Source organism: Melanerpes formicivorus, unplaced genomic scaffold, assembly GCF_026170545.1.
Source record: "Melanerpes formicivorus ecotype bairdi unplaced genomic scaffold, bMelFor1.0.p_v2 SCAF_183, whole genome shotgun sequence".
In the NCBI taxonomy this organism is placed as follows: Eukaryota; Metazoa; Chordata; class Aves; order Piciformes; family Picidae; genus Melanerpes; species Melanerpes formicivorus.
Window position 1 is genome coordinate 262,770 of NW_027142535.1, and position 26,773 is coordinate 289,542.

The 26,773-nt window shown below is 58.6% G+C and overlaps 1 protein-coding gene across 6 annotated transcripts; it reads right to left on the reverse strand.

Moving 5' to 3' along the window:
- Window positions 1–60: 60 nt before the first annotated feature.
- Window positions 61–22,767, reverse strand: SNED1 (sushi, nidogen and EGF like domains 1). Of its 6 annotated transcripts, none has more exons than XM_068169446.1 (33): window positions 22,439–22,767; window positions 19,231–19,518; window positions 18,375–18,515; window positions 17,529–17,691; window positions 16,536–16,661; window positions 16,284–16,397; window positions 15,453–15,566; window positions 15,079–15,192; window positions 14,837–14,953; window positions 14,461–14,586; window positions 14,083–14,187; window positions 13,528–13,641; window positions 12,449–12,565; window positions 11,918–12,034; window positions 11,716–11,832; window positions 11,325–11,438; window positions 11,074–11,247; window positions 10,772–10,885; window positions 9,753–9,866; window positions 9,234–9,347; window positions 9,030–9,143; window positions 8,103–8,399; window positions 6,721–6,904; window positions 6,519–6,631; window positions 5,764–6,042; window positions 5,231–5,378; window positions 4,809–4,891; window positions 3,984–4,064; window positions 3,644–3,760; window positions 3,122–3,209; window positions 2,499–2,579; window positions 2,225–2,262; window positions 61–1,872 (listed from the first exon to the last, which is right to left on the reverse strand). In XM_068169446.1, exons 1-33 carry the CDS (start codon window positions 22,640–22,642, stop codon window positions 1,835–1,837), a joined length of 4,368 nt encoding a protein of 1,455 aa, XP_068025547.1. In that variant the 5' UTR covers window positions 22,643–22,767; the 3' UTR covers window positions 61–1,834. The 6 variants fall into 6 exon arrangements, with proteins under 6 accessions (XP_068025547.1, XP_068025542.1, XP_068025543.1 ...); XM_068169441.1 differs by having other exon boundaries at window positions 11,074–11,244; window positions 22,439–22,721; XM_068169442.1 differs by lacking the exon at window positions 3,122–3,209 and having other exon boundaries at window positions 22,439–22,721.
- Between the last annotated feature and the right edge of the window lie 4,006 nt (window positions 22,768–26,773).

The following is a 26,773-nucleotide window of genomic DNA, read 5'->3' on the forward strand; positions in this document are numbered from 1 at the left end:
AGTTTCCATAAAGTGTTTTTATTTTAAAAAAACCCAAAACATTAAAGAGCTAATTCATTTCCAAGGCCAGGAAAGGACCTGCCAGCTGCATTCCCTACTGTGCTGGTTGTGGGGTGAGAGGTGGAAGCTGCTGGGCTGGCTTGCAGAAGAACCATGCTGTCCTGTGGCTCTGGGCCCACAGGTGCTGAAAGTGGACTGTCCCAGGGCAGGGCCCTCTCTCCCATCATGGGAGGCTGGTGGCTGACCAGGTAGAGAGGCAAAGGCTTTTCTGACCACAGGCCCAAAACCTCTCTCCCCAAGAGCAGAAGCTATTCTGGCTTTCCTCTTGCCTTGCTCTTCTAGGCAAGGGCTGGCTTCCCAGGCAGGGGGGGAGGTAGGACACCTGTGCTAATCTTGCAGCAGGGGGGGCTGCCACCAGATCAGTCAATCTTGGAGGAAAACAAGGCACTTCCCTCCCCCTTCTCTTCTGGGAGCAGAGCTAGAGCCCATGCAGGAGGGGAGCAGCATGCTGAACAGCTGGTCATGACTTTATCTTGCTGCTTCCCACCTGCTGCTGGCTGCCTCAGCAGCCACTTCTCTGGGCTGTACACTCTTACAGCGCTCCTGGGAGGGAGAGGGTAGTGCCAGGAGCACCAACAGTCCCAGTTCTGCTCTCCTCAGCGGTTTTCCAGGCTGTATCTTGACACACATGGCTGAAGAGCAAAGCACCCTGGCAGTGCTTCTGGGAGGAGAGAAGGCTGCCCTGCCACCATGCCCCCAGGCTGCTGTGGCAACCCTAACTACAATATATCTCTGTATGGATCCATTTAGAATATACACTGTGTACACCTCATACAAATCTATGTTTAAACTAGCACTGTCCTACAAACTCACAAAAACTAGGAACGTTTCTAAGCTATGCCTTCTCCTTCCCTGTCCTGCTGCAGCTGGTGGGGCACCCCCTGGGTGCTGCTCCTCTCTGTAAGCAACAGCGTTGGCCTCCTGGCAGCAGCTGCCGCCACAGGGAATGCAAAGGCTAGGGGCAGTTCAGGGGCAGGGGACAAGGGGCTTACTTTGTCACCAAGCCCACACTACACTGCACGCTGGGGATGATCCAGCCAGAACACGTGTGTTGTTGCACCTCAGCTGGACACCTTCCACCCTACACCTCGCTTTTGAATTCTTTCCATGTGCTCTGTTGGTTTCAAAGCTGAGAATTGGGTTTAAATTATTTACAAAACAAATTTAGAAAACAAACAGGCAGTAGCAGTTCCCCCCCTGGAGCAGTGGAGAGGGGGATGCACATCTGCTGCCCATGCTTGCCTCACTGCTCAGTGAAGCTGCTCACCATTTCTGACTGGTCTGCATAGGGAAGGTCTCCTCCCACCTGGTTTTTATGGGCCACATCTCGGGTGATAGCTAGAGCTTTTTGGTCTGCATTAAACTGCTTTATTTGGAGGTCATTGGTAATTTATAGCCTTGGGTTATGGAAACAGGTTGGTGCAGACGCTTTTGGCAGAGCCAGGCTCAGGCCTGCCAGTGCCTGAGCAGAGCTAGGAGGCCATCCATCATACAGTGACAAATGACAAGGGGGCGAGAGCAGGGCCGATGCTCTGGGGGCAACCAGCCAGCTGCTGTGGTACACTGGTGCCCAATTCCTGGCAGGCAGAGAAGTGGCTGGAGTGAGGCAAGCCAGAGCGAGGGCAGAGCTGGTCTGGTAGAGGGAAGGGAGCACTGCTCAGCACACCTATCCAGCTGTGAGTCTGGCAGGGAGAGGCTGATGCCAAGCAGAAAGGTTCCCCCCCAGTGTTCAACCCAGTGGGCAGATCTGATCATCCTGGTGTTTCAGAAGCCCTTAGATGTGGAAAGATGAAGCTTCTACTGCTTTGAGCCCTGTGAAAGAGCAGGAGGAGAATGAGCTGGGGTGCAGAATCCCCAAAAGCTGCCTCTTACCACCCTGCACATCCATCTTGGGCTGGGGGAAAGGGGACCTGTCCCCTCTGAGGCTGCAGCCTTAGCCTTGCACTGGCAAGGCAGCACCCAGGCCCTTCCTATGCAGGAATCTGTTGGTGGGGCTGCAGAGCTACAGGGAAGCAGAGCAAGCCCTAGTCATGTACCCAAGCTTGACCAGCACAGCAGCTAGAGAACCCTTGTACACCCCTGATGTGGCAACATGAACCTCTGGCCCCCATCCTTCACCTCCCCAAGTCCCTGCAGCTGAGGAAGTCCTGGAGCAGACACTTACTGTGTGGCTTCTTCAGTGTGTGACTGTTGCTTGGTTTTCTGAAAGGGAGAACAGTGGCATCAGTCCTGCAGCTGCTCACAGAGGGCAGGCAGAGCTGGCATCTGAGTCTTGGTTGTGTACTCCTCATACTCTGTTCTGCACAGGGAACCTGCTTCCCTCTCCCAGGTCTATCCCCAGCTTGGGCACCCCACAAATGCTGGGTGACTGGCTGGCTGCACATTCTTGTCCCAGGCCCTAAGAAGGCCAGTTCTCAGTCTGCTGCTGTCAGCTGTACCTGCTTGTGGTCCTAGAAGCGGTGCTCTCGCAGCTCTCCTTGTAGCAGACATCCTGGTGTACCTTATAGACTCTCCTGTACCTGCACACACAGCAGAGGGTGAGTTGCAGGGAGCAATAGGGACAGATCTGCTTTTAGGAGTGCAAGGCAGGGAGTCTTGAGCGTCTCCTCCATTCCCTTTCAGGCTGGAGTAACTGGCCTGGGTAGGAGGAGGGCTGAGCTCACACAGCTGGGCCCTTCCATCACCAGAAGTCTGGGGGAGCAGGGAGCAGAGGCTCCCCTGCCATGACCTGGCATTACAGTAAGGCTAGTCCCAGGCCTCTGCTTGCAGGTACACAGGCAGCTACAAGCTGGGGGTCACACACGAATACAAACCTCACTGCCATGTAAGTGGGTAACATTGCTATGGGGCTGTCACTGCCCTGAAATGCAGCTGTCAGGGCAGACCTGGAGGCTTGAGGGCACACAAGGCTATTCAGCCTGTACTGGGGAGGAGGCAGCTGCAGCCATGGTCTGAGACAGCCTCACACTCACTCTCTGTTCCCAAGAGCTGAGCTGCATGAAGACATCCCTGGCTCGGAGCACAGGGGCAGGGGGCAGCACAACCCACAGGCAGTACTCACAGGTAGTGGCAGGTGCCTCCTTCCCACAGGGGGAATGACCTGGTTTCCAAGTACAGCCGTGTGCAGGAGTGTGGCACCTTCTTGCAGGCTGCTCGGGGAACAGGAGAGGGGAGCTACCAACAAGCCTACCTCTCACCCTGCCTGCCCCCATGGCGAGGGGCCAGTGAGGCCCCTCTAGCTTCCCCTCTGCTGTCCTGGAGGGTTGGGCTCAACAGAGGTGAGTTATGAGGAGAAGCAGAGGGCCCAGCCTCATGGTGCCCAGAGGACTACGTGGGCAGGGCAGAAGCCAGGCTCCCAGATCTACCCAGACTGGCAAAGGCTGAGCCCAGCCCCTCTCTGCTGTTGACAGCACAGCCCTGTCTAGCCTGGGAATAGTGGGAGCCCCTCAGCTATGAGGGCCTAGCTGCTGACATGGTGTGCTCAGTGCCCTGTGCAACCTGTGGCTGGACTGCTGTCCCTCTGGGCATGTGCCACCTGCCTGCGGGCCAGAGCGCAGGGCTCGGGCGGCAGTGTGGCACTCACCTAGCTCACAGAGCTGGCCCTTGAACCCCGGCGGGCAGTCACAGTGGTAGGATTCAGCATCCCTACTGCAGGTGCCTCCATTCCTGCAGGGGCTCACAGAGCAGTTGTGCTCCTCACCTGCAAAATACATGGCAGTCACGCCCCAGGGCCATAGTGGAGCCCTGCCCAGGTGCTCCTGGGGAGAGCTCAAGTGGGCAAGCAGGGATAGGAGAGCCAGTAGAGGCCCACTTGTGTGCCTCCTGGCAGGGTAACAGGAGAGCAGCTGATGCCAAGTGCTCTGCCTACCTGCAGGGCCCAGACTGGGCCTCTGATATTCATGTGCCCCCCTCCCTGGACTTACTCTTTGCCTTGTGCAGCTGCAGCACCAGACTGCCCTGGCTGGACACCTCCGCATTCTCCAGCTTCACTGGAGCATCTGGCTCTGGGCAACAAGAGGATCAGACGTCACCTGCAGCCAGGGCCAGACCCAAATACAGTCTAACAGGATCCAGCCTGACTGCAGCCTCAGAGGGCTGATCAGGCCTGAGGCAGTGGTTTAGGTCCTCCCACTTGGTACCCCTAGAATTAGGGGGTGCACACCTTGCCCTTCCTGGAGGGTTGTGGGCACAGAACACTAGGGAGGCAGGGGCAGAGACAATGCATCCAAGGACTGCTGTCAAGAATGCCAAGCCCCTTCCTCACCCCATGACAATGGGGCTTCCAGGCCTGCTGGGGTATCTTGGGCTGGCACTTGTATCGCTGATGTTCCTGAAATGGCAAACGAGGGGCTAGGCCTGGGCTAGTGAGGGCTTCTTGCCCAGGTGCCCTCCTCGAGTGCAAGTCTGCCTGGCAGTAGGGGCTCAGGCTGCTGGTAGGCAGGGATTGGAGGGTCACTGCTTGGGCTCTAAGTGCTGCTGGCAATGAAGAAAGCCAGCTCACACTGCAGCCAGCACTGCCTTACATCAGCAAGGGTCCTTTCTGGGCACCCCCACCTGACTGTGCACCATCTCTCTGCCTGTGCAGAGGCCTAGCAAATAGGGCTGATGTTTATGTGCCCAGGGAGAGATAAGAGGGCTCTGCCCTCCACTATAGCTCCCCAAGCCCTACATCAGCCTGTCCTGGGCATGAGGCACAGGAGATAGTCCTAGGTGACAGCAGGAGGCCAGAAAGGCAGCAGAGGACTTACGTGTTTTCACAATGATGGATTTGTCCAGTGCAGTGCCAAACCTGGTGCTGATCCTCCCTCTGCCATCCACCAGCTCAGTGAACCTGTCACAGGAGAACCATAAGGTATGAGGCACTGTAGGTGCCACAGCCACCTCAAGCAGGGGCAGGAAGCAGCTGCATAAACAACTCTCTAGTGGCATCAGGCTCAGTTTAAGTCCTGCAGGCACTGTGGGAGGCAATCTGCTACGGGGGCAACCTGCTCAGAGGACAAAGGCCTTCCTGGCTCAGGAGTCTAGTGGGTGGGCAAAAGGCACAACCCAGCAGGAACACAGCTTGACCCCATGTACAGCCAGAGACAGGAGCTGGGAAAAGGGGCTGTGCTCAGCCCAGCACTCGGGCCAGGTGCTGGTGGAGAGCCAGGAGTGCTGGAGCAATGCCTACCTGGGAGTTGGTGAGGGCTCCTCAGCTGTGCCACGATCTGCGAGCAAGCGGAGCTCGGGCAGGAAAGCTGGAGGCAGCCTGTTGCGCAGCACGCGGGGGTTAGGCTTAGCTTGGCTCCAGCGTCTCTCCGAAGTCCCATCCCTCTGTACTGCAGAGCAAAGGCTTAGGCTCAGCAGGAGGCAGGCTGCAGGTCAGCACAGCAACCCAGCCACCAGTCCTCTCGTCCTCAGACTGTCATTTAGGGCTGTGCACACTCTTCACACACCTGGACTGTGAGCGCCAGTCCAAGTGAAGCATCACTGAGTTGCAAGTCCTCTAACAGAGGCAGCAGCCCACCACACACCTCCCTCTGCAAGGGGGCCTGCTCCTGTCTCCACAGCCTGCTGCGGATGCCCCGTTCTGGAGCAGTGGGTCCCCATGCAGTCATTACTCTGTTGGTCAATTAATTTCCTACCCCCTGCCCCGCTTCCTTGTTACCCCAGCCCCGCCCCTCGTGCTGAAGCCACCCTAGCCGTGGTGAGCTGGGCACTCACGGGTGGTGACGTAGAGGTGGATGGGCTCGCTGTGCACCTGGCCTTGCTCCGTGCTCTGCACGGCCGTCAGGGACAGGCGGTACCGCTGCCCGGGGAGCAGGTCCCGCACCGTGTAGGACACCAGCTTCCCGTTGGGCACGTAGCGGCTCTTCACGCTCTGGCTGTTGGTGACGTTGATGATGTAGCCCTCCACAGTGCCAGCGGGTGGCTGCTCCCACGTCATGGACACAGAAGTGACAGTGACACGGGAGGCAGTGAGATTTTGTGGGGGGAGAGGCCCTGGGACAGGCAGGAGGGGAGGGAAAAGTGGTCAGTGCTGGTGTCCCTGAATGGCAATCACCCTGCTTGCTCACACACCGTCTTACAAGTACGCCAGGGCCCCAGCTTGCCTGGTCATGCCTCAGCTGTGCAAGACAGCGAGAAATGCCCAGCACCGGGTCCCTGCCAAGGCAAGCAGAGCCCCATCATGCTCTGCAATTCAGGTCCTGACCTCACCCCTCCAGCTGCTGCATAGCAGGGAATGGAATCAGGCCCACGTGAGCTCCACATGGGGCTGAGCTTGTACTGGTCTTGGACAGTGAAGAGCATCTGGCAAGGGAGGAGGTGCACTGCCTTGTCTGCCCTTCCTGAGCATGGCCTGCACACCTACCCACCGTGCTGGCCAGACAGACTGACAGCTTTCGTGCCTTCCTCTGTGCCTGCCAAGCCCCAAGGCCCCTGCAGTGGTGGGGAGTGGTGAAGACAACCCCACTCACTAGTCCACACGTGGAAAGGGGCCGTAGACAGACTCTCTGAGAGGTGGTCTTCCATCCCCAGGCCACTCAATGTGGTGACATGAATGACATACTTCTCTCCCGGCTGCAGGTCCCTGTGGAGGAGGAAGGCAGGGTGGGAAGAAGTGAGCTGGGCAGCCTAGCAGGGCTGTCTGGCCCAGTGCCCACCTGCCACCCAACTCACAGGAAGGTGTACTTGGCCACGCTGCTGTTCAGCTCCACAGTGCGGCCCACCAGGTCTCCCGGCTGGTGGATGGAGACACGCACCCTACTGACAGTGGAGTGCTTGAGCCTGTGCAGAGCCCACTGCACCACGATGGTGCTGGCCGTCACGTTCACGATCTCAAAGCCTTCCACCGGACGCGGTCCTAGCCGGAGAGAGTGGAGGGGGCTGCAGACAGCTATCGACCATCACAGGTTGCCTCATCCCTTCCTTGTGCCCCAACAGGGGGGGTTCCTGCTTGCTCCTCCAGACTAGCTTCCTCAGTGGGAGCAGCTCAGAGCCGCCTGCCCTGATGGACTTCACTCTCCCATCCTCACCTCCTGCGGTCAGGTGGGAGGCACATCCGTCTACCTGCCCACAAGGCCTTGTACCATCTCCGTGGCACCCACAGGGCTGTCCTTCTCTAGCCCCAGCCACCCATCACCAGCTCCAATGTGTCTGCAGTGCGTAGGCCTGGCCCTAAGCCCACCACATGCCGCAAACTGCTATCCTGAGCCTTATGCTTACTGCCCCTCCATCTGGCCCTGGCTCAAGGCCTCCTGAAGTGCTGTGGGTAGGGGCTCAGACCCGTTCTGTCCTGAGCACCAACACCTGCCACCTTCTGTTCTGGGTTTCAGTATCAGCCTACTGGGGGTGGATGTTGTGTGCTTTCCCGCCACCATCCCCCTCTCATTAGAGGGCAGCTTTTCTACGTCTAATTCCCCCCCATCCCCAACTGACCCTATTTCTACCCTCACCTGCCCCAGAAAGCAGGACCGCAGTGACTACACCTGCCCATGTCCCCACAGAGGCACCATTGTGTCCCCTTCCCTCCAGCAACAGAGCAGAGATCCCAATAGCTTCTACTCTCTCTAGCACGTCTGCATACCAAGGAAGCAGGAGGGCAAGGCAACTCGCCCAGGGGCTTGTTAGCAGAGATCACCCAGCCCCGCTGCTTGACTGGCACAGGCGCTTCTCCAGTTCAGCTTCACAGCACTGGTGACCCACACTACCCTGGGCCCAGTCACAAAGAGTAACCCGTGCAGCAGCTGCAGCCTGGCCCTGATGAACAGGATCCCAGGGCAGATCCCTACTGCCATCTCCCTCATCAGACCCTGGGCAGGGGCCCAGCGAGCCACAGCGGGGTCCCCTTTTACTCACAACAAAGGAAAAAGCAATTCTCTGTGCCAAGCACTTTCCAAAGGCCCCCAGCCGGATTTTAAGGACGTGTAGCACCAAACGCGCCGGGTTTCAGCAGGGGCCCAGGCTGCAGCCGGAGCCGGCGGCAGGGAGACGGCACAAGCCCTGGTGCCTGCAGGGCTACGCCCGCTGATGCCCGCTATCCCCTCGGGGCTGCTACTCACTAGTGCGTGTGGTGAGCATGATGGGCCTGCTGATATCATTCTTGTTGTTCACGTTGCGTTTGACTGAAAAGACAGAAATATTGTAGGCCCTGCCGGAGGCGAGTGCCCGCAATTGGTGGGCAGAACGACTTCGGTCCACAAAATCTGTCCTGCGGTAAGAGCCGTCGAGGGATACGTACGTCACGGCGTAGCCGTCAATCAGCTGCCTGGCGGCTGCGTCCTCAGGTGGGTGCCAAGAAATCAACACACCAGTGTCCTCCACCCTTTCCACCTTTAATGAGGTTGGTGGCAGCAATTCTTCAGGGTGTAGGCAAAGGCAAAGAGGAGAGGTAATGCCATGAATCTTTAGAGAACGGACCCCGGCAGCAAGAGACAGAGCAGCAGCGATGCAAGATGGAGCCCTTGCTCTCTCCCTCAGCGTGCCTGGCAGGGACCCTGTGGGCATCAGCCACCACTGGCCCAGCAGGCATGGAAGGAACCAGGCTGCCAGGAGCATGCCCAACCACTGCACCCTGGCAGCACCAGCAGCTGAGCACTTGCCACTAGCTACTGGGCCTAGGGGCACCAGTGAGACACAACAAGGGGCTCCAAAGAGGCTGGTGCCAGCGCAAGAGGCTTCCCTCAGATGCTTTGGTCTCCCTTCCTAAGGGCTGCCAAGGGATTGCCATCACTGCAGGGGGCCAGATACCTGCCCCCAGAATACTTGTGCTGAGCCTGGCACCCACGGCAGCAGCTCAGCACACCAGCGCCCATCTGTGGCATTAGTGGGGCCCAGGCAGGCCCCCGCGGAGATGAGATTCCAGCCCTGCCTGCCTCAAGAACAGCTGCTGGTCCCAGACAGCGTCGAGCCCCTCGCGGGCAATGGCCACCGCCAGGCCAGCGTCGAGCCACGCACCATGTCCCGGTGCCACTGCTGAGGGCCTTTACCTTTTTCGCAGCTCTTGCCTGTGTAGCTGACTTTGCAGGTGCAGCTGTGGGTGCCATTGCCGGCCAGGCAGTAGCCTCTGCTCCCGCAGGGGCTGGAGAAGCATGGGTCACTGGCTGCAGGAGAGGTGCCAGGTCCAGCCAGGTATCAGCACTGCTGGATGGCCAAGTGGCCACCCTGCACCCAGCTGCCCTGCCCCACCTCACCTGTCTCGCAGTGGTAGCCAAAGAAACCCTCTGGGCACAGGCAGAGATAGGAGCCTCTGTAGCTTTCACACTCCCCTCCATTTCGACAGGGGCCTGACTCACAGGCATTCACTTCTGGAGGTGAGAGGAGGCCAGTGATGAGCAGGGGCCCTGGGCATGCTGGCAGCCAACTTCCACATGTGCGTGACAGCAATGACCCCCTCGATGGGCATGCAACCCAGGGCTAAAATCCCACCCAAGCACTGTGGTGGCTGCATCCCCTGGCCTTTGAAAGAGGATCCATCACTGACACACTGACACACCTCCTGTGTGTCTTCCCTGCTGCCTCCCCACCCAAGCAGTTTCAGCTCTGCTCCTGAAATGGCAGGCAAAGAGGCATAACTGGCAGCAGGCATCCAGGGTGACAGCTCAGGGTCAAGGTGACCGAGACAGCGACCAGCTGCCTGGCTCAGCACCAGGCTTGGCCATGTCCCAGTGTCCAGTCCAGCCTCCCCCTGCCCTGGAAAGGAGTATCCTTACCTGTTTCACAATGGGTCCCCACGAAGCCCTCAGGACAGTAGCAAGTGAAGGACCCAGGGAGGTCCTGGCAGGTCCCACCGTTCTTACAGGGCTCTGACTGGCACTCGTCAACATCTGAGGATGAGGAGAGGTGCCAGCTCAGCACAGTGATCAGGCTGATGGCAGGGGGTATAGAGAGGCAAGCACTTCTCCCACAGAGCACTACATCTTGCTGTTCCCAAAGCCCACTAGCAAGGAACAGCTCCTGAGGCCTTTGGGAGCCCTGTTCCCCACACCCACCCCTGTGTGGGTGCTGTGGCAAGAGCTGGGCATGTGGACATGCCTACAAGAACCCTTGGGGATGGCTGACAGCATGGAGTTGTGCCAAGAGGTTCCATAAGGTGCTAGAGGCACGCACTCCCTCCTCTAACTTCCAGCAGGTATCCCACCTTCTCCCACCACCATCCTTTGCTGGGCTCTGGGGAGCCAGGCTAGAGCCACCTGTCAGTCCCACTGGCCCCTGTGCTGCCTGCCCTCCCTCTCCCAGCAAGTGCTCATATGTGCACACACAGGAGCACAGCATGACCAAAAGTGTCACCTCAGGCTGCTTTTCCCCACTGCCTCCTGGCCAATAACTCTGGAGCCATACAGGACACTTCCCCTCTAGACCCAGAGCTTATCTGCACAGGCTGAACATGTCAGGAGAATTCACTGCCCTGTCAGCGATGCAGATGCCCACGCAGCATCCGTCAGGGACACAAGCAGCACACGTGCTGCACGGGTCTGCCCTCGCTGCCTGACTCGGAGCAGCACCTCCCCACTGCCACATCCTGCAGCTGGGCAGGGCTCTGGGACAGGAGCCCTAATCACAGGTGGATCTAAGGGCACGGACAAGACTGAAGCCAGCACACAGCCACAGGCAGCCCAGCTCCTCCCTGTGGGGTTTGTGCCTGCTGTCATTGTCCAGGGGCTGGGGGCACGGAAGGGTTTGCTGTAGCTGCCTGCAGCAGCCCTGGAGCACAGCTGGCGTGGTCTCTTACCCAGCTCACAGTGCTGACCAGCATAGCCTGGCTCACACAGGCACAGGAACTCAGCGACACGGTCCTTGCACTGCCCACCGTTCATACAGGGCTGGGACTGGCACTCATTGATCTCTGAAGGTATTTGAGAGACAAAGCAAGAGATGTGAGCACCAGGCGGGGGGGTGGTGTCCCCGGGTGGGGACTGTCTGCAGACTTGGGCAGGGGAGGACTCGAGTATACACATCCTGGGGTCACCAAGCGACAGTCATAACCACAGCCCAGGGCAGTACCCCAGGCCTCAGCCACCCCATGGTGCTCACCATCACATTCAGGGGGGTCACTCCAGACGCCTGGCAGGTGGCAGACACGGGGGTGGTTGTGCTGGCTGAGGGTGTAGCCTGGCTCACACAGGTACTCAGCCAATGAGCCCACCTTGGTGGAGTTAAAAAATGCCTGGGCGTGCTTCACCTCACTGGGGATACCACAATCAACTTCTGAGGAAAAACAGGGGGAGTGAGTGGGGCCCACAGAGACATCCTGAGCCCCAGGTGGGGCAGTACAAGGACCTTACCAGACTGGCAGTGCTTCCCTACATAGCCCACAGGGCACGTGCAAGTATAGTCCCCACCAAGATCCTCACAAGTAGCACCATTCTCGCAGGGGCTAAGGAAGCACAGGGAGGGCACTAAAAGCAAGAGCAGAGAAGAGTGATTGGTGGGGAGACAGCAGTGCCCGGAAAGCTTCCCCTCTTCTCCTTCCAGCGCCACTCCCCTGCCCTCTGCTGGGGTGCAAGCTGGAGTGCTTGGAACCACAGGGAAGAAAATTCAAAGCAGAGCCGACAGCCTGGACGCCTCCCCAGGCGACTTCTGACACATGCCCAGGTGGCCCCAATGCCTCCCCAGGCTGCCCCTGCAGCTCCCCAAGCCGCCCCAGTGCCTCCCCAGGCCGCCCCCCACGCCTACCGATCTCGCAGTGACGACCAGCGTAGCCCAGGGGACAGTCGCACTTGTACTTGCCAATGTAGTGGAAGCAGGTGCCCCCGTTCTGGCAGGGCCCCGAGGCGCAGGGGTCCGGCTTACCTGCGGGCAGAGAGCAGGCGAGGGCTGAGCAGCGCAGGGGACAAGTGCCAGCTCCCCTCCCTGGGTGGGGGCCAAGGGGCCGTACCGATCTCGCAGTGCTTGCCGGTGAAGCGGTAGGGGCAGGTGCAGTGGTAGTCGCCATCCGCCTCCCTGCAGGTGCCCCCGTTGCGGCAGGGCCCTGTGCTGCAGAGCTGTGGCTTGGCTGTGGAGAGAGTGCCGAGCGGGCATCACCCACTGCTGCCATCCTCCCGCCAGCACCCCACCAAACCCCATGGGGCGGAAAGCTGAGCATGCCACACCTCGGCGGCACCACCAAACAACGTCCATGAAGGCAGTGCTGGGGCCTTGAGGGGCACAGGCACGCTGTGCCACAGGACTGAGGGCTGCTCTTGAAGCCAGAAGCTCAGCAGTGCTGAGCCTGCTGTGCAGCTGGATTGGCTGCTGTAGCCGTCAGGGGCTACGAAAGGAGTCACGCAATCCTCCGTGCCACAGGGTAACCTGCACTTGTGTCCAGCTGTGGCTCAGCAAGCAGCTGCTCACCTCCCACAAGGGTCCAAACTCTTCCCCCACCCCCTGCCAGGTATGCTAGGGTCAGAGGGTAGCTCTGTGCAGGTACCTTTCTCACAGTGCTTGCCAAGGAAGCCTTGAGGACACTCACAGGTGTATGAGTCATCGTGAACTTCACAGAACCCCCCATTCAGGCAAGGCTCCGAGTCACAGGGAGATGGCACTGCTGCAAAGCCAAACACAGGGTGGCACAGAGAACTTTTTACAAGGGCTTTTTGTGTTAGGACAAGAGGGAATGGATTTAAGATTGAGTAAGGTAGATTTAGACTGCATATTAAAAAGAAATTCTTTACAGGGAGGGTGGGGAGACACTGGAACAGCTTTTGCCCAGGGAGGCTGTGGATGCCCGGTCCCTGGTGGTGCTCAAGGCCACACCGGATGAGGCTTTTGAGCAAGCCACACTCGTGGGAGGAGTCCCTGCCCATGGCAGGAGCTTTGGAACTAGATGATCTTTAAGGTCCCTTCCAGCCCAAACCATTCTGTGAATTTATGTTGTTGTGGTTTGGACCTGATGCTTTAGCCTAGTGTCTTAAACAAGACTACAAACTTTCTGGACATCTTTGATTAAAAGGTAAAAAAATTGCTGCTGGATACAGAAGCACAACTGATTTATCTACACTGTTCCATTGGCTTGCTGACTAGGATAAGGTTTGCTGCACAAACTATCCTTTTCTCTTCTCTCTGTGATTCTGCTTTGCACTGCTCCCTTACCTCTTTCTGACCTTCTGCTGGCTGAACTGATTTGTGTTGTGCCTCTGAAGGCACCAGGGAAAGGAGAGGACTGCAAGCAGCCCTCTGTCTATCTAGGGGGGTGTAGCTCTATACAAGGGAATCCTTGTATTTGTTTTACTGAACTGTAAATATATGCAAATGTATTTTGCACACATTCATTGCATTTTATACTTCTAGGTTTCAGCTTACCTCTTGTAAATGTAACTTTCACTTTGCCTCGTTCCTAGTTTGACTTTTTTAGGGCGTTTACTCTGGGGGTAATTTCAACCCATCACATAAGCACAACTGGAGTGCAAGGGCTGCTCCCCAGTTGATGATGGTGCTCCCTGTCCACCCTCCCAGCCCTGGCAGGCATCCCTCCCGGGCTGGCCCTGCAGCTCTGCAGGGGACACTCACTGTGGTTGGTGCTGTAGTCAGTGTGGCAGACGCAGAGGTAGCTCCCGCCATACTCCATGCAGTAGCCACCATCCGGGCACTGCGTGTTCATGCTGCACGGGGTGGTGGTGACTTCTGTGAACACATGGCCAGCACCAGCCTCTGTCAGCTGGTGGTGAGACACCCAGCCAGCTGGCTGGCCAGAAGCAGGGGTCTCCTAACTTTGCATGGTCTGATGAGACAGGAGAAACCCTCTGCACCACAGATTGTGTGAGGGGCAAGGGGCAGCCTGGGTGCCCAACGAGCTTCAGAGGGGGAGTACACAACGCTGTGGTTCTCTCCCCACCCAAGGAAGCTAGCCTGGCCAAAGCACGGCTCAAGGAGTGTTGGAGATGGAAGCATTGTTTCCCCTCCAGGGGACACTATTTCCAGGCTCAGGTTCAGTCTGTGCCCCTGGTACCATGCTAGGCCCAGGAATGGGGAGAACATCTCTTTGCTTGTCCGCAGCTTGGCCTGGCTCAGCTCAGGCATTCCAGTGGGGGAAAAAAACACAGCAAGAGAGAAGTCCTCACCTACCGAATTCACAGAGGAGACCAAAAAACCCAGGTGGGCACTGGCAGACAGTGATGTTCCCCTCCAGACAGCTGCCCCCATTGCGGCACTCGCAGCCATCCGAGAGCTCTGCAAGAGAGACCAGAGCTATCCAGGACCCCTCCTGCTTTGCAGGGCTGGCCAACAGCCTTGCCAGATGCCACCCATGGGAGGAGCTCAGGTGGGTGGCAGCCATGAGCCCTCCACTCCCCAACAGCCAGGTAGAGCCTCCAGCAGGATGAACCCACTGCTCAGTCCAGAAGCCTTGAACAGGCTTTCCAGGGCTGTTGCTGCTCACTTTCAGGAGTACAAGGGCTGTCCCCAGAGACACTCATCCCACCAGAGAGACTTCCTAGTACTCACTGTCTCGACAGTCCTCCCCCGTGTAGCCCTCCTGGCATTCACAGATGTAGCCCTGCTCCGTCTCCAGGCAGCTGCCTGCATTCTGGCATGGATGGGAGAGGCAGGCACTGGGCATGCGGGGCCCACCTGTGGGAAAGGAGGAGGCTGAGCCACAATCATCCCATCCCAGGGCATCTGGGGCAGAGCTGGTCTAACCCAGACTCACGAGAGACCCCACCACAGCCAGGCAGTGCTGCTGGAAGGAGCTCCCTCCTGTCAGCACTACAATGTCTTTGCACCACATGCCTGCCAGCTCATGGTGGCACCTATGGCTGACACAGCCTCTTCTTAGCCAACCAGCTCCCGTGCCAGGCCAGTGAGGCGTGCATCCACTCACCATACTGGCAGTTGCTGCCATAATAACCCGGGGAGCAAGTGCAGATGTATCGGCCGGGGCGGATGTAGTTGCAGGTCTGTCGGTTCTGGCAGCTCCGGTCCTCGCAGGAGGACAAGTCTGGTGAGGGAAAGCGAAGGGGGAGTGAGCAGAGCCCAGCCCCAGGAGAGGGGCCACAATGGCCAGCAGAACACAGAGGGAGAGTCTGTGAGAGGGTCATCTGGGGTGCAGGCAGGAGCAGACACCTGTCTCGCAGCGCTGTCCCGCGAAGGGCTCCAGGCACACGCAGGAGTAGTTATTGACCAGGTCAATGCAGTGCCCACCGTTCAGGCACGGGCTGGACTCACACTCGTTGACCTCTGCAAGGGGAGGCCAGGAGGGGCGGTCAGGCCACGCACAAGCACTGCTGGGCTGCTGGTTCACCCGCTGCCTCCCATCCTGGAGGATGCTCAGGAGGTGGGAGGTGAGTCAGGAAAAAAAAAACAGTCAGTCAGCACCACTGGCAACAGTGAGTGCTTCTCTCCCACAGCTATAGCCAGAGGTGAAGCAGGGTGGGAAAGCAGCGTGCCAGGGCATCAATTATCATCATCTCCCCCTCACACCTGCTTCTGCCACCCACCTGTCTGGCAGTCTGCTCCTGTGTACCCTGGCTGGCACAAGCATGCTGCTGTCCCATTTGCCACCTGGCACGTCCCATTGTTCTGGCACACCTTGCTCTCACATGGCAACTCTTCTGCAAAAACGAGAGGGCAGCTGGTGGGAGATCAACCCAGGCACAAGACTGGCACATGGCATACCCTGCACACATGGCGATGGCTGGTGCTGGGCAGAACGCGTAGCTCCAAGCCAGCAAAGCACCCTCCAGCAGGAAACAGTGGCTGCATGCCTGGCTACATCTCTTCCCCACCTCTTTCACTGAGCAGCTCATCCCTCTCATCCTCCTGTGTCTCTTGGATGCTAGTGTCATGTGCCAGGCATTTCTCCCTCCCCTTCTTGAGACTCAACTTCCTGCTTGCCTGGCCCACTGAGAGCCAAATGCTTTGGTGGCACTTCCGCCAGTGGGCAGAGGCCAGCAGGGGGGGAAGCTGGCCAACACGGCCCCTTTCCAGGAACTGGGAGAGTCCCTGCTAGCTTTGACAGGCTCAGGAGCAGAGCATCACCTGCAAAAGCTAAGTGAAGTGCTAAGCATCAGCCTCTCTTGCAGAGGAGCAGTTGCTGGGCAAAGGTGCTGGGAGCAGCGCTGAGGCAAGCCCCTGGAGCAGTGGGCTGCCTGCAGCACGAAGGGCTCATGGCCAGAACAAACTTTCCTCTGCTTGCAGCAAGCTGAAATCCCAGCCAGTTGTCCCAAATTGCTCCAGCCCAGCAGCTGCCACAGGAGCCCTGGTCTCTAAAGAGCCCCAAGCCTGGGGCAGTGGAGACAGCCTCACTGTGCCAGCAGCCCCACACTCACCGGTCTCACAGCTGGCGCCTCGGAAGCCCAGTGGGCACCTGCAGCTGAAGCTGCCAGCACCATTGAGGCAGGTGGCTCCATTCTGACATGGGTGGGAGAGACATTCATCCACATCTGAAATAGAGCCCCGGGTGGGGCAGGAGCTCAGGGCTGGGACAGCTCAGTGGACAGACCATCAGCACACAGCAGTGATAGCAGGAACAAGACATACTCCATGTGGCAAAGCACTGGGAGCACAGGGCCAGCACTCACCAATGTGGCACCTCTTCCCAGTAAAGCCAGCCAGGCAGGAGCAGGTGTAGGAGGGGTTCCCCGTGATGCAGTCCTCAATACACTTCCCCCCATTCAGGCAGGGCCGAAGAGTCAGGCAGACAGAGGCTGTGGGGACAGGAGGTGTCCCCTCATCAGTCCCTGCCCTGACAGGGCTCACCTGCCACCCTCCAGCCACACCAGTACCAGGGTCCATTGTCACATACACCCAGTCCCATAGTGTGCTCATGGGGGCTGCCTGCCTCACAGCACGGCAGGGTCTGCTCCTCATAGCGGGGAGAGGAGGCTGTACAGCATCGACCCTGATGGCCAGGGGGGGTTGGGACATAGGCACACCCTCACTTATCACCCAGGGCAGAGGGCAAGGCAGACAGGAGACCCCATGTACAGCAAACCCATCACCAACATGAGATACACACAGATCACAGGTGGGAAAAGATGGCCGGGGGAGGAAGTGGGTATGAGGAACAGGAGGCAAACAGCTCTGCAGAGGATGTGTCAGGACCCCCAGGGTGGGAAGCATGGCCCAGCCCTAGAGCCCCATCTCCACAGGGGAGACTGGCACCCAGCAGCCTTTCGCATGGCTCACCCTGGCCTCCTGTGATGCCTCCCCTGATGGTGCCAGCCCCTCATGCCCTGTATGGCAGCAGGCCAGGAAATCCTTCCTGTGCACTGTCATCTGCTTCCCAGCCTCCCTTGTTGCTCCCCGCAGGCTCTTATTGCCTCAGTCTTCCTCCCCTCCCCGTTTTCTCTCCCAGTCCCTTCCCAGCCCCAGGGCACCTGTGGGTGCCATCCCCAGCCACTGCAGGCACTGAGGGCAGTCCCCTGCCATGGCTGTTCTTCCCTCCCTCCCCAAGCCCTTCAAGCCACACCCTCCACACCACAGAGGTGGGGGTTGAGGCAAGGAAAGATAGGGCTGGAGAACAGTGTGGGGTTGGGTTGGGAGTTAAATAAACCTAACTGCTGTCCTCTTACTTGTGTTGCTGCAGCCCCCCACTTGCACCTGGGCATCATCGATTCTGAACACCCAGCGCCCGGGGATACCCACATTTGTCGTCATCTCCACGTCAGCGATGTCATCGGTGCGGGATCCGGGGATGTTGAAGTAGCGCTTTCCATCACCGGCATTAAACCCTGCCTGGGGACAAGGGCAGAGGGCAAGCAGGCATCACTAGCACACAGGGCAAGGTGGCCGCAACACAAGGGCTCCTCCTTCCTGCGCTCCACAGCGGCACCACCCAGACCAGCCGCGCCCTTCCACGTGCCATCGGCCAGCGCTCAGCGCTGCCCAGCTGCCAGGATGGCAGCTGACACAGGGGGCGCTGCAGCCACCACTCCCTTGGGATCCAACACCCATCGGGCTTCCTCTCCACCTGCAGCACCCCGCCTGCTGCCAAACACGGATCAACTGCCAGGAAATTCACCTATCCAAAGGGGCACTGGGGCTTTGTGGGTGTGGATGTTGGCTTGTTTTCCCTTCAACACAACAACACACACAGGCAAATACAAATACAAGTGAAAGCTGTGCTGGCTGCAGCAGCTGCTCTTAAAGGCCAAGGTTAGGAAAGAAAAGAGACTATGAGGCAGCAGCCAAGTCAAAGACCTGTGATTTCAGGATAACAAAGTCCCTTGTATGGTCTTGGCTTTGGGAGCCAGAGTACACATATATTTAACAGCTTTAAAAACAAAACCAAAAAAAAGGAACAAAAACCCAACAAAAACCGACAAACCAATCCAGAAGGAGGCTTTCCACCTCCAAAAACCCCTAGCAGGAGCTGCGAGCTTGCAGAGCAACCTCTGGGGGCCAGGTTAACAGCTTACCTGCGCTGCAATGCCGCCGAGCCCGGCAAAGTCCCCCCCACTGCTGGCATGCATACCCGTGGTCCAAGTAATGGACTCATAGTTGAAGATGGTGAAGGAGAGCTTGCCATCTGTGATAAGGATGATCTGGAAAGTGTTTACCTGCAGCAGGCAAGACAAGAAAGAAGTGAGAGGGCAGGAGAGAGGCAGGCAAGTCAGCTAAACAACTGGTCAGAAAATAAGATGATAGAGCATTTAGACGTGCTTCTTTGAGCCCCAGTCTTCCTTGGTTAGGAAAGGCAGTTGGGATCAATTATTTTTAGCCCTAAAGGTTAAAACCTTAAAACCACAACCCAGCACTGCACAGAGCAGAACAGCTTGCTCCTCCTACTAAAGGAGCAGGGGAAGTGGGGAGAACAGCATCCTGGCCTGCATCAGACACAGTGTGACCAGCAGGACCAGGGCAGAGATTGTTCCCCTGTAGTCGGCACTCTTAAGGCCACACCTCAAATACTGGTTTTAGTTTTGGGGCCCTCACTCCAAGAAGGACATTCAAAGGCTGGAGTGGGTCCAAAGAAAGGCAACAAAGTTGGTAAAGGATCTGGAGAACAGGGCTAGTGAGAAGCAGCTGAGGGACCTGGGGCTGTTTGGTCTGCAGGAGGCTGAGGGGAGGCCTCATTGCTCTCTACAGCTCCCTGAGAGGAGGCTGGAGTGAGGTGGGGCTTTTCCCCGTTGACCCCAGCTGACAGCGCTTTGCTGCACGTGGCAGGAGCGCCACCACTGTGGAAGGCACCAAAGCTCTGAGGGGATACTTCTTCTGGAAGAGAAAAGACAACCCTGCCCCTAAACTAACGGCTGCTTTGCACTGGCTACTCACAGGCGAGAAGGAATTGCCTCCGAAGAAGGTGACTCGGTACCAGGTGGCAATGAAGACCCAGCGTGCAGAGAACTCTGGGAACTCGGGGAAGTACTGCATGATGTCCCTGCTGGCTCGCTCCAGGATGGGCTGCTCGGTGCTCTCCCGGTAATACACATCACCTGCCCGCCGGTTGTCCACGTCTGCCCAGAAGGCAGCCACCACACGACGGTCCTTGGAGATGGGGAAGGCCACCGGCGTGAACTGGGAGACCTCCTTCAGGAACGAGATGATTCCATTGTTGTTCACCTACGGAAAGGGAGGGAAAGAAACGGTCGGCCACAGCTGATTCCTGCTGCCAGCAGGAATCCATGTTTCAGAAGTGCTTTCCCTTTCACCTTCTTTCCCCCCACCTCCCCCCTTCCACAAATATTGGAGCACTTCTTTTTCCTGCCCTTGGAAGCAGAGACAAACCCTGGCGCCGGCAGGCCCCCACCCCAGCCGCGCACTCGCTGGAGCAGGGCTGCGGGGAGGCAGTGCCTGAAACAAACCCAGCCCTGTTCTGCGCTGCAGCCCGGCCAAGGGAAGGGAGAACAGCTGAGAAAACTGTGGCGGCCCCAGGGCTTTAAACAAACAGCGCCCAGCACGCTCAGCCAGCTCACACCAGTTCTCCTGGAGGAGACAGGACGCCGCTTCCTTTGCTCCCTGCTCTCTTACGGCTCACAGGCAGCCTGAAGCGCTGGGGTCTAGGACCAGGTATCGCTGCCACCCTCCTGGCAGGAGAAAGGTCTTGCCTGAAAGCAGGCAACCACCAGACTGGGTGGAGGGGGAGGAGCAGGGGAGATCTCTGCCAGGCAACAATCCATCCACCAGCATGCGCTGTGCTCCGAGTATGCTAAGGATAAGTGGAGACAGAGGGCTCACAGACCCCAGGTGACCGAGTGGCACCATCCAGTGCAAAGCCCCCTGTGCTGCCTGGGCCTCAGCAGGCTGCTTTCTTTAAAATCAAGGGATGCCAAACACCTGAGGCAAGCTCTGAGCCCTTCCTCACCACTAAATAAATGGGGCGGTTCGGCTCCTGGGACACCCAAGCCCAAGGATACATGGTGGAGATGGGCATCAGCCCAGGGAAGGAAGCTGCAGACAGCAGATGCTGCTGCCTGGCTTGGGGATACAGTGGGAGCAAGGAAGGGCTGGAAAACCTCTGCCTGCACTGATGTCTGAGCAGGCAACACAGAAGTAGGGAATCAAAGGGAAACACTTTCATCCTCAGCCCCTGAACTCCCAGGAGGAATTCCAACACCCTGACACAGTGGTAACCCCAGGAGGGCAGGTGGCTCCCCATCACTGCTCCTCTGCCCACAGTGCTGCCCGCAAGTGACAGCAGGACAAGCCAGGAGCAAACGGCTGCCCAACTGTGTTCCCTGGTGTGCAAAGCTCAGCTCCAGCAGCACCACCCTGGCAAGACCCTGGACTGCAGGGTGGGAAAGGGGGAGCATGGCACAGTCAAAAGGCTCTTGAGTGGAGAGAACAGCCTTGGCATGTAGTGTGCAGGGGCAGGCAGTAGCATCACTTGTGCTGACAAGGAGCTGGGAGACAGCATCCTGCCAGGGGCCATGCTGAAGGCAGCATGCCTGCACACCAGCTGCCCACATGCCCAGGCAGGGGTTGACTCAGCTGCAAGAGCCTTGCTCAGTGTCTGGGGAGGGTCCCCAGCCCCTCCATTTGAATATGGGGCAGCCCTTGTTGTGACTAAGGGGAAGAGGATTCCTCTTTCCCAAAGCCTCCGTAACCCCGTGGTGTTTGTGGAGGAACATTCTTCCCGTGATTAAAGCAAGATGGGAAAGAGCTGGAGCCAAGAAGGTTTTTTGTTGTTGTTGTTGTTGCTGGGTTTTGCAAAAGAGGAGGGGGTGGGTGAAGGCAGTTCTCTAGGATGAAGGTTTCCAGGTGAGCCCAGCCCCAGGCTAGCTCCCCCAGGTCAGTGGCTCCCTAGTGAGAGGCAGTCCTGGAACACAGACCCCCATACTGGTAGCAGGTAAGAAGGCCCTGCAGAGCCAAGGGGCTCTCAGTTCGGGGGAGGAGGAGGATGCACTATCTTACTCCTGCAGCCCCTTCCTGAGCTGTGCTCCAAGTCCTATATGGGATGACCATAAAATCAGCTAGCTCCGCCAGTCTCTTCTGTGCTCCCACTGTGGCTCAAGCCCCAAGGCCAGGTCCCTCCTGTCTGATGGTACGGCTAGTGCTTTTATCAGGAGAAAAAAAAACCAACAGCAAGGTCCTCCTGCACTCAGCCAAGGCAAGCTCAGCTCCAAAATGGCACCAAAGCAATGCCCAGCCCCTGTCTCCATCAGTCCAGAGCAAACCAGGGAGAAGAGAAGGGAGCAGGATAGCAGAGGATTCACTGCACCAGGCAGGAACCAGCATGGGGAGCACAGATCCCCAACCCTAGGCCACAACGCTCACATTTGGAGCCAGCACCACCGAAAGTACTCTGGGGACAATCGAGCACTCAGGGCTGCTCCTCTGCCAGACAGCCACAGCCGTGGGGAACACGGCAGGCCAGCTGAGACTCAAGCTCTCCAGCTGCGCTCCCCTCTGAAGGGCTCGGGGGCCGCAAAGGAGCTTGCCGGCAGAGGTCCCAGCAGCCCGGCCGCCGCGGCGGGCACAGGGAGAAGAAAAGGAGTGGGATGCACCGAGCGGCCACCCAAGTCCACTGCAGCAGAAGTCAACGGGCAGCTGTGTTTATTCTGCATCGCACCCAGCGCCCCGCCGTTGCCTCCTCCTCGCTGAAGGCTGCCGTCCAGAGGCCACAGCACGGTCGCTCCGAGCTCTCACCTTCCAGCTTTGCCCAGTTTCCCAGAACTGGGACCCCCACGTCAGGCTGCTGCAGGGGCAGGTCCCACGGGGCACGGGGATCTCCGGCTCCAGCCAGAGTAATGGGCCGAGGCCAGCGCTCCCTGCCGCGGGCGAGCACGGCGCCTGGCACCTCCAGCGCCGCAGGGCCGGGCCCCTTACTGCAGCACCCGAGGCAGCCCCGGTCCCGCCGAGCCAGGGCCCCGTCAGCCCTCCGCCCGCACCAGGCACGCCGTTATTCCTGACGCTCGCAGCAAAACGGGGACCGCCCGACGGCCCCTGGGAAGCTCAGCGGCGCTCCGACCCCTGCGAGCAGTGCTTACAAACGCAATGACCGGCCCCCGGGGAGGCCGCCCCGCCGCCTCCCGCTACTCACGTAGAGGCCGGTGTGCCCCGCGCCGAAGAACGGGAAGGGGACGGCGAGGGGCCGCAGCTCGGAGCCGCCGTCATCCTGCTTCCCCGTGGCGGCATCGCCCTGCGCGGGCCCGAAGGGGTAGAAATCCGCCAGGGGCACCAGGCCGCCCGCCCACAACCACTCGCCCAGGGCCACCAGCGCAGCCCATCCCGCCAGGCCCCGCATGGTCGCTGGGACCCGTGGCTCGCCTCTCACGCCGAGGTCGGCCACCGCGACATGGCAGCAGAAAGGCGGCGAGCACGGAGCGGAGCACTCGGAGCAGAGCGGAGCGGAGCGGCCACCTCAGCCACAGCCGCCCACCGCAAGCCCGCGCGGGGCCGGCGCGCACGGCCCCTCACCCAGCTGGCCCCGCCCGCCACTGTGCATTTGCATAGGCCTTTCTCGGCCAGCCAATGGGCGCCGGGCGCGCCGGGAGAGCGGGAGGAGGGTTAAGGGCGGTATATGCAAATGAGAGAGGCGGGTATCAGTAATAGCCCCGCCCCCAGGAGGGGCGTTGTGTCCCTCTGCGGGGAGCTGTGGGGCGGAGGTGGGGGATATTCCCAGGGGTCCCCTGCCGCCTTTCTCATTCCAAGCCCCGCCTGGGGAGACTCCTCACCGTCCCCTCATGCCCCCCATGGGGAAGAAGCAGTCCACCCAAGGATACGCGTGGCTTCAGAGCCCCCACTCTCCAGCTGCTCCCCCCTCCCCCCAGCTGCAGTTCAGCAGCAGGTCCCTCTGTACTTCGAAACATGGGACGGGAGCGGGGGGGTGGGGGTGTCAGAGAGAAAAAAAGGATGTTATTTGCTGGGGTTTTTTTCCTTCCCCCCCCCTTTTTTTTTTTTTTTTTCTCAGGTGCTAAAAATATCAGGAAATTCTTTTCAGGAATGCCATGTTTTAAGTTACACTTTAGGCTCAAGGGCCTCTTTGTCTGTGAAGGAAAAATAGCAACCCACACCCATCCTACATCTATCAAGCAACAGCTGGTTTTATCAAGAGTGCCCAAGACCCCTGGAAAACTAGGGGACCTGCCCCTGGGACATCCCACTAAAACCCATGACTGGTTTTGAAAATTAATTAACTGATAGTTAATGATGGGTGATGCCTGCACTGCCATGGGGCAGGTGCTAGGGTGAGGCATCCAGCTGGGCCAAGTGGCTCCCAGGGCTGTACCCAACCTTCGCCAGGGCATGAGCACCTGGGGCACCTGGGTGCACCTTGGGGAATTGTGACAGGGAACCCCATCCAGCCTGGTCCTGGCAAAAAAAGAGAGGGCTGTTGCTTGCTCCTGGGCATTGGGATGATGTGGGAATTCAGTCCCTGGCTCCAGGGGGTTTCCATGTTATTCCACACCCCCGCTGTATAAATATCCTCTGCTGCAACCATTGTGAGGTATATTTGAAAAGGGGCCAAGGAACAAATTATGTAAAGAGCCAAGCAGAGGAGCAAACAACAGTGTGTCTGGGCTAGGACTGGCCACAGACACTGCCATGGAAAGTCTGCCTCACTGGGGGCCCAGCTCTGCCATCAGTGGCAGCCCTGGCTCCCTCAGTGATGGGACTCTTCCCCTCCCTCGGAGGGGCCCTGAAGCCAGACTTCAAGATCTTGCTCAACCTCTTGAGATGCCAGGGCACCTTGGCCAGCACCAACACTCTAGAGCCAAATGTTCTGCAGGCAACCAGTTCTCACTGAGCCCAGCTGCTGAACACAGAGAGGCATCCTTGTCCCTTTAAAAATCTGCACAAAAATGTTAAAAGGAAAAGAGAAGGGGGAAAAAAAAGGAAAAAAAAGGTCGAAATCCAAAATAAATAAACAGCCACATCCGGATTTCTCCCCCGGGACACCAATAAAGGCTTTATGAGTTTGATAGGAATTACCCTCCTCAGCCATTCACGGCCGATCTTCTGGAAGGCATTAGGCTGCCTGCCCTCTCCCCCGCCTGGGGGGTGCCGGGGTGCCGTGCGAGGGAGCACAGCAGGGCACTGCCACCCTCTCCACAGCCCATCTGCGGCTCTAGGGGTGCCAGCTGAGAGCCATCTCTTCTGGGGAGCTGATGCAGGAGGAGGATCTTCTGGCTGTCCCCATCTGCCACTTACATCCAGGAGAGTGAGCTCCTCACTCCCACGGCTCGGACTGCGCCCTCCTTGTGTCATGTGCTCCCCAGAGTCCTGCCGCCTGTCTCTGTGGTACCATGCCAGGCCCCGCTGCAAGTTCATATCCCAAGGATTGCAGGGACACTGTGACACCAGCCTGTCCAGCCCCGCACCGGGAGCATCCCCGCGGCGGCCATGGCGGGTTCCTGCCGCGGGTTTTCTCTCCGGAGATGGGCAGGGCAGGCAGGAGGGAGCAGCCCTGCCAGCAGGCATCCCGAGCATGAGGGAAGGATTTTCTTCCAGGCAGGCTTCGCACGGGAAAGCATTGCAACGCTCCCCCTGCAGCGTCTCAGGCCAGCTCCCCGGCATGCTAAATTGAAAGCAGCAAGCTGAGCTGAGCAGGGAAAACAGCTGTGGGCCCCTGCCAGCAGCCATTTCCTCTGGGCCAGGAGCTGGAGCCGGTGCGAAGCCAGGCTCTGTGTTGGGAGGCTGGGAGGAGCATGGGGAGAAGCAACGCTTTCCCCACACCATCCAGCCAAGCTCTGGTCAGTGCCACCCACTCCCTCTCCAGGAGTAAATGCCCCTTCCCTCCTCCCACAGCTGTGGTTAGGGTGTCCAGCTTCTCAGGGGCCTCCAAAATAGGGCCAGGACCCCTTGAGCCCACTCTGAGGGGTGTGTTTGGTGGGGCTGTCATGCTAGCATGGAGACTGTGCAGGTCCTGGGTGGCATCCTAAGGTGCTCATCCCAGGCTGTCATCCCAGGCTTCTGCTGCCTTCATTAGCCCCACTGTGAAATGCCTTGGCCCAGTTCCTAGCAGGGTTTGGACCTGATGTTTCCTCCTGGGCTCTGCAGGCACTTGGCAAGAGAGTAGAGGAGGCCACCAGGAGCCAGGCTGGCTGCAAGGCAAGCTTGCCCACTGCGAAGTTGCACCAGAGGGATAGGTGGATGTTGCCTCCAAGAGTGAGGGATGGAGACAGAGATCTTTTGGTCAACCCCAAGCTTAAGACCCCAGCACCACAGCACTGAGGTTGCCCCAAATCCATAGGCAGTCATTCCTCAGTTCCTCCTGGCTGCTTCTCACAGCCCTGGGATCACTCATCACCTCCCAGGAAAAGCAGCCCTGGAAAGCCATTGGGGAAGAGCACAAAGCCCTACCCAACCCCTCCCTGCTAGGCCCTGAGCATTTCAGGGTGGGAGGGGGTATGTGCAGAAAGGACCTGGGGAGCTATTAATGATCCAGAGAGCGCAGAGCATGGATTCTTTCAGGTGGAGGGGCCTGCAGGTCAGCACATGGTTTGGATTTTGCTCCTTCTCCCTTCTAACTAATTAGATCAAGTGCAGAGATTGTTCCCTGTGGATGTGGAACATGTGCACAGCACAAGCATCACCGCCCATGCAGGGGAGCTACCCTTGGGACTCTCCCTCCCTGAGGCAGATGAGACAGCCAGGTAGTGCAGGGAGGAGCATGAGTTTTTACAGGGGATCCAAGGTTTCAAGGAGGGGGTTTGAGCTGGTTGTCTGGCTTGAGTTCAAAGAATGCAAGAACACGAAACACACACATAAATGCTGGGGGTGGGATGGGGCTGGAGCACAGCCAGGAGGAAGGACGTTACTGCATGCAGCTCCCACACCCCCTGTGCTGCCTGAGCCCTCCATGGTGCCTAGCTCTGCTCTCCAGCTCTGCAGGGCCATGGGAACAGAGGAGACCCCTTCCCCTCTGCTGCTCACTCACCTTCCCTCACCACTCTGGCACCCCCTGAACCACAGAGCTACAGGTCAGCTGAGCTGCAGGTGGCAGTGCCACTGCTTGGTGTCAATCTCATCCCCAACGTTCCCCCAGCCATTGGAGCCCCAGGTGAGCAGAAGGAAATGGTTCCCCTAATGCTACTCCCTCCTTAGGGCAGCAGTTCAGGGATTCTTGGTGGTGCCAGGGGAGCTAGGTGGTGCCACTGCCATGCAGGAGAGGAGCTGCAGCTGTGCTCATGACTGGTGACACCGGTGTGAATGGGAATGTGGGTCCATTGAGAAGGACACAAATCTCATTTCCTGGGGGCAACTCCAGTTCAAGGCTTTCTCCTCAGCACTGCAAAGCCAAGCTTTTCAAATGCTGAGCGCTCTGCTGGCTCTAGAGGGATGGGGATGTCACCAGGGAGTACTCCTGCCACTCTGTGGCACGAGGGGCCATCCCACCAGCTCCCTCACACTAGTCCCTGGCCCTGTCATTCAG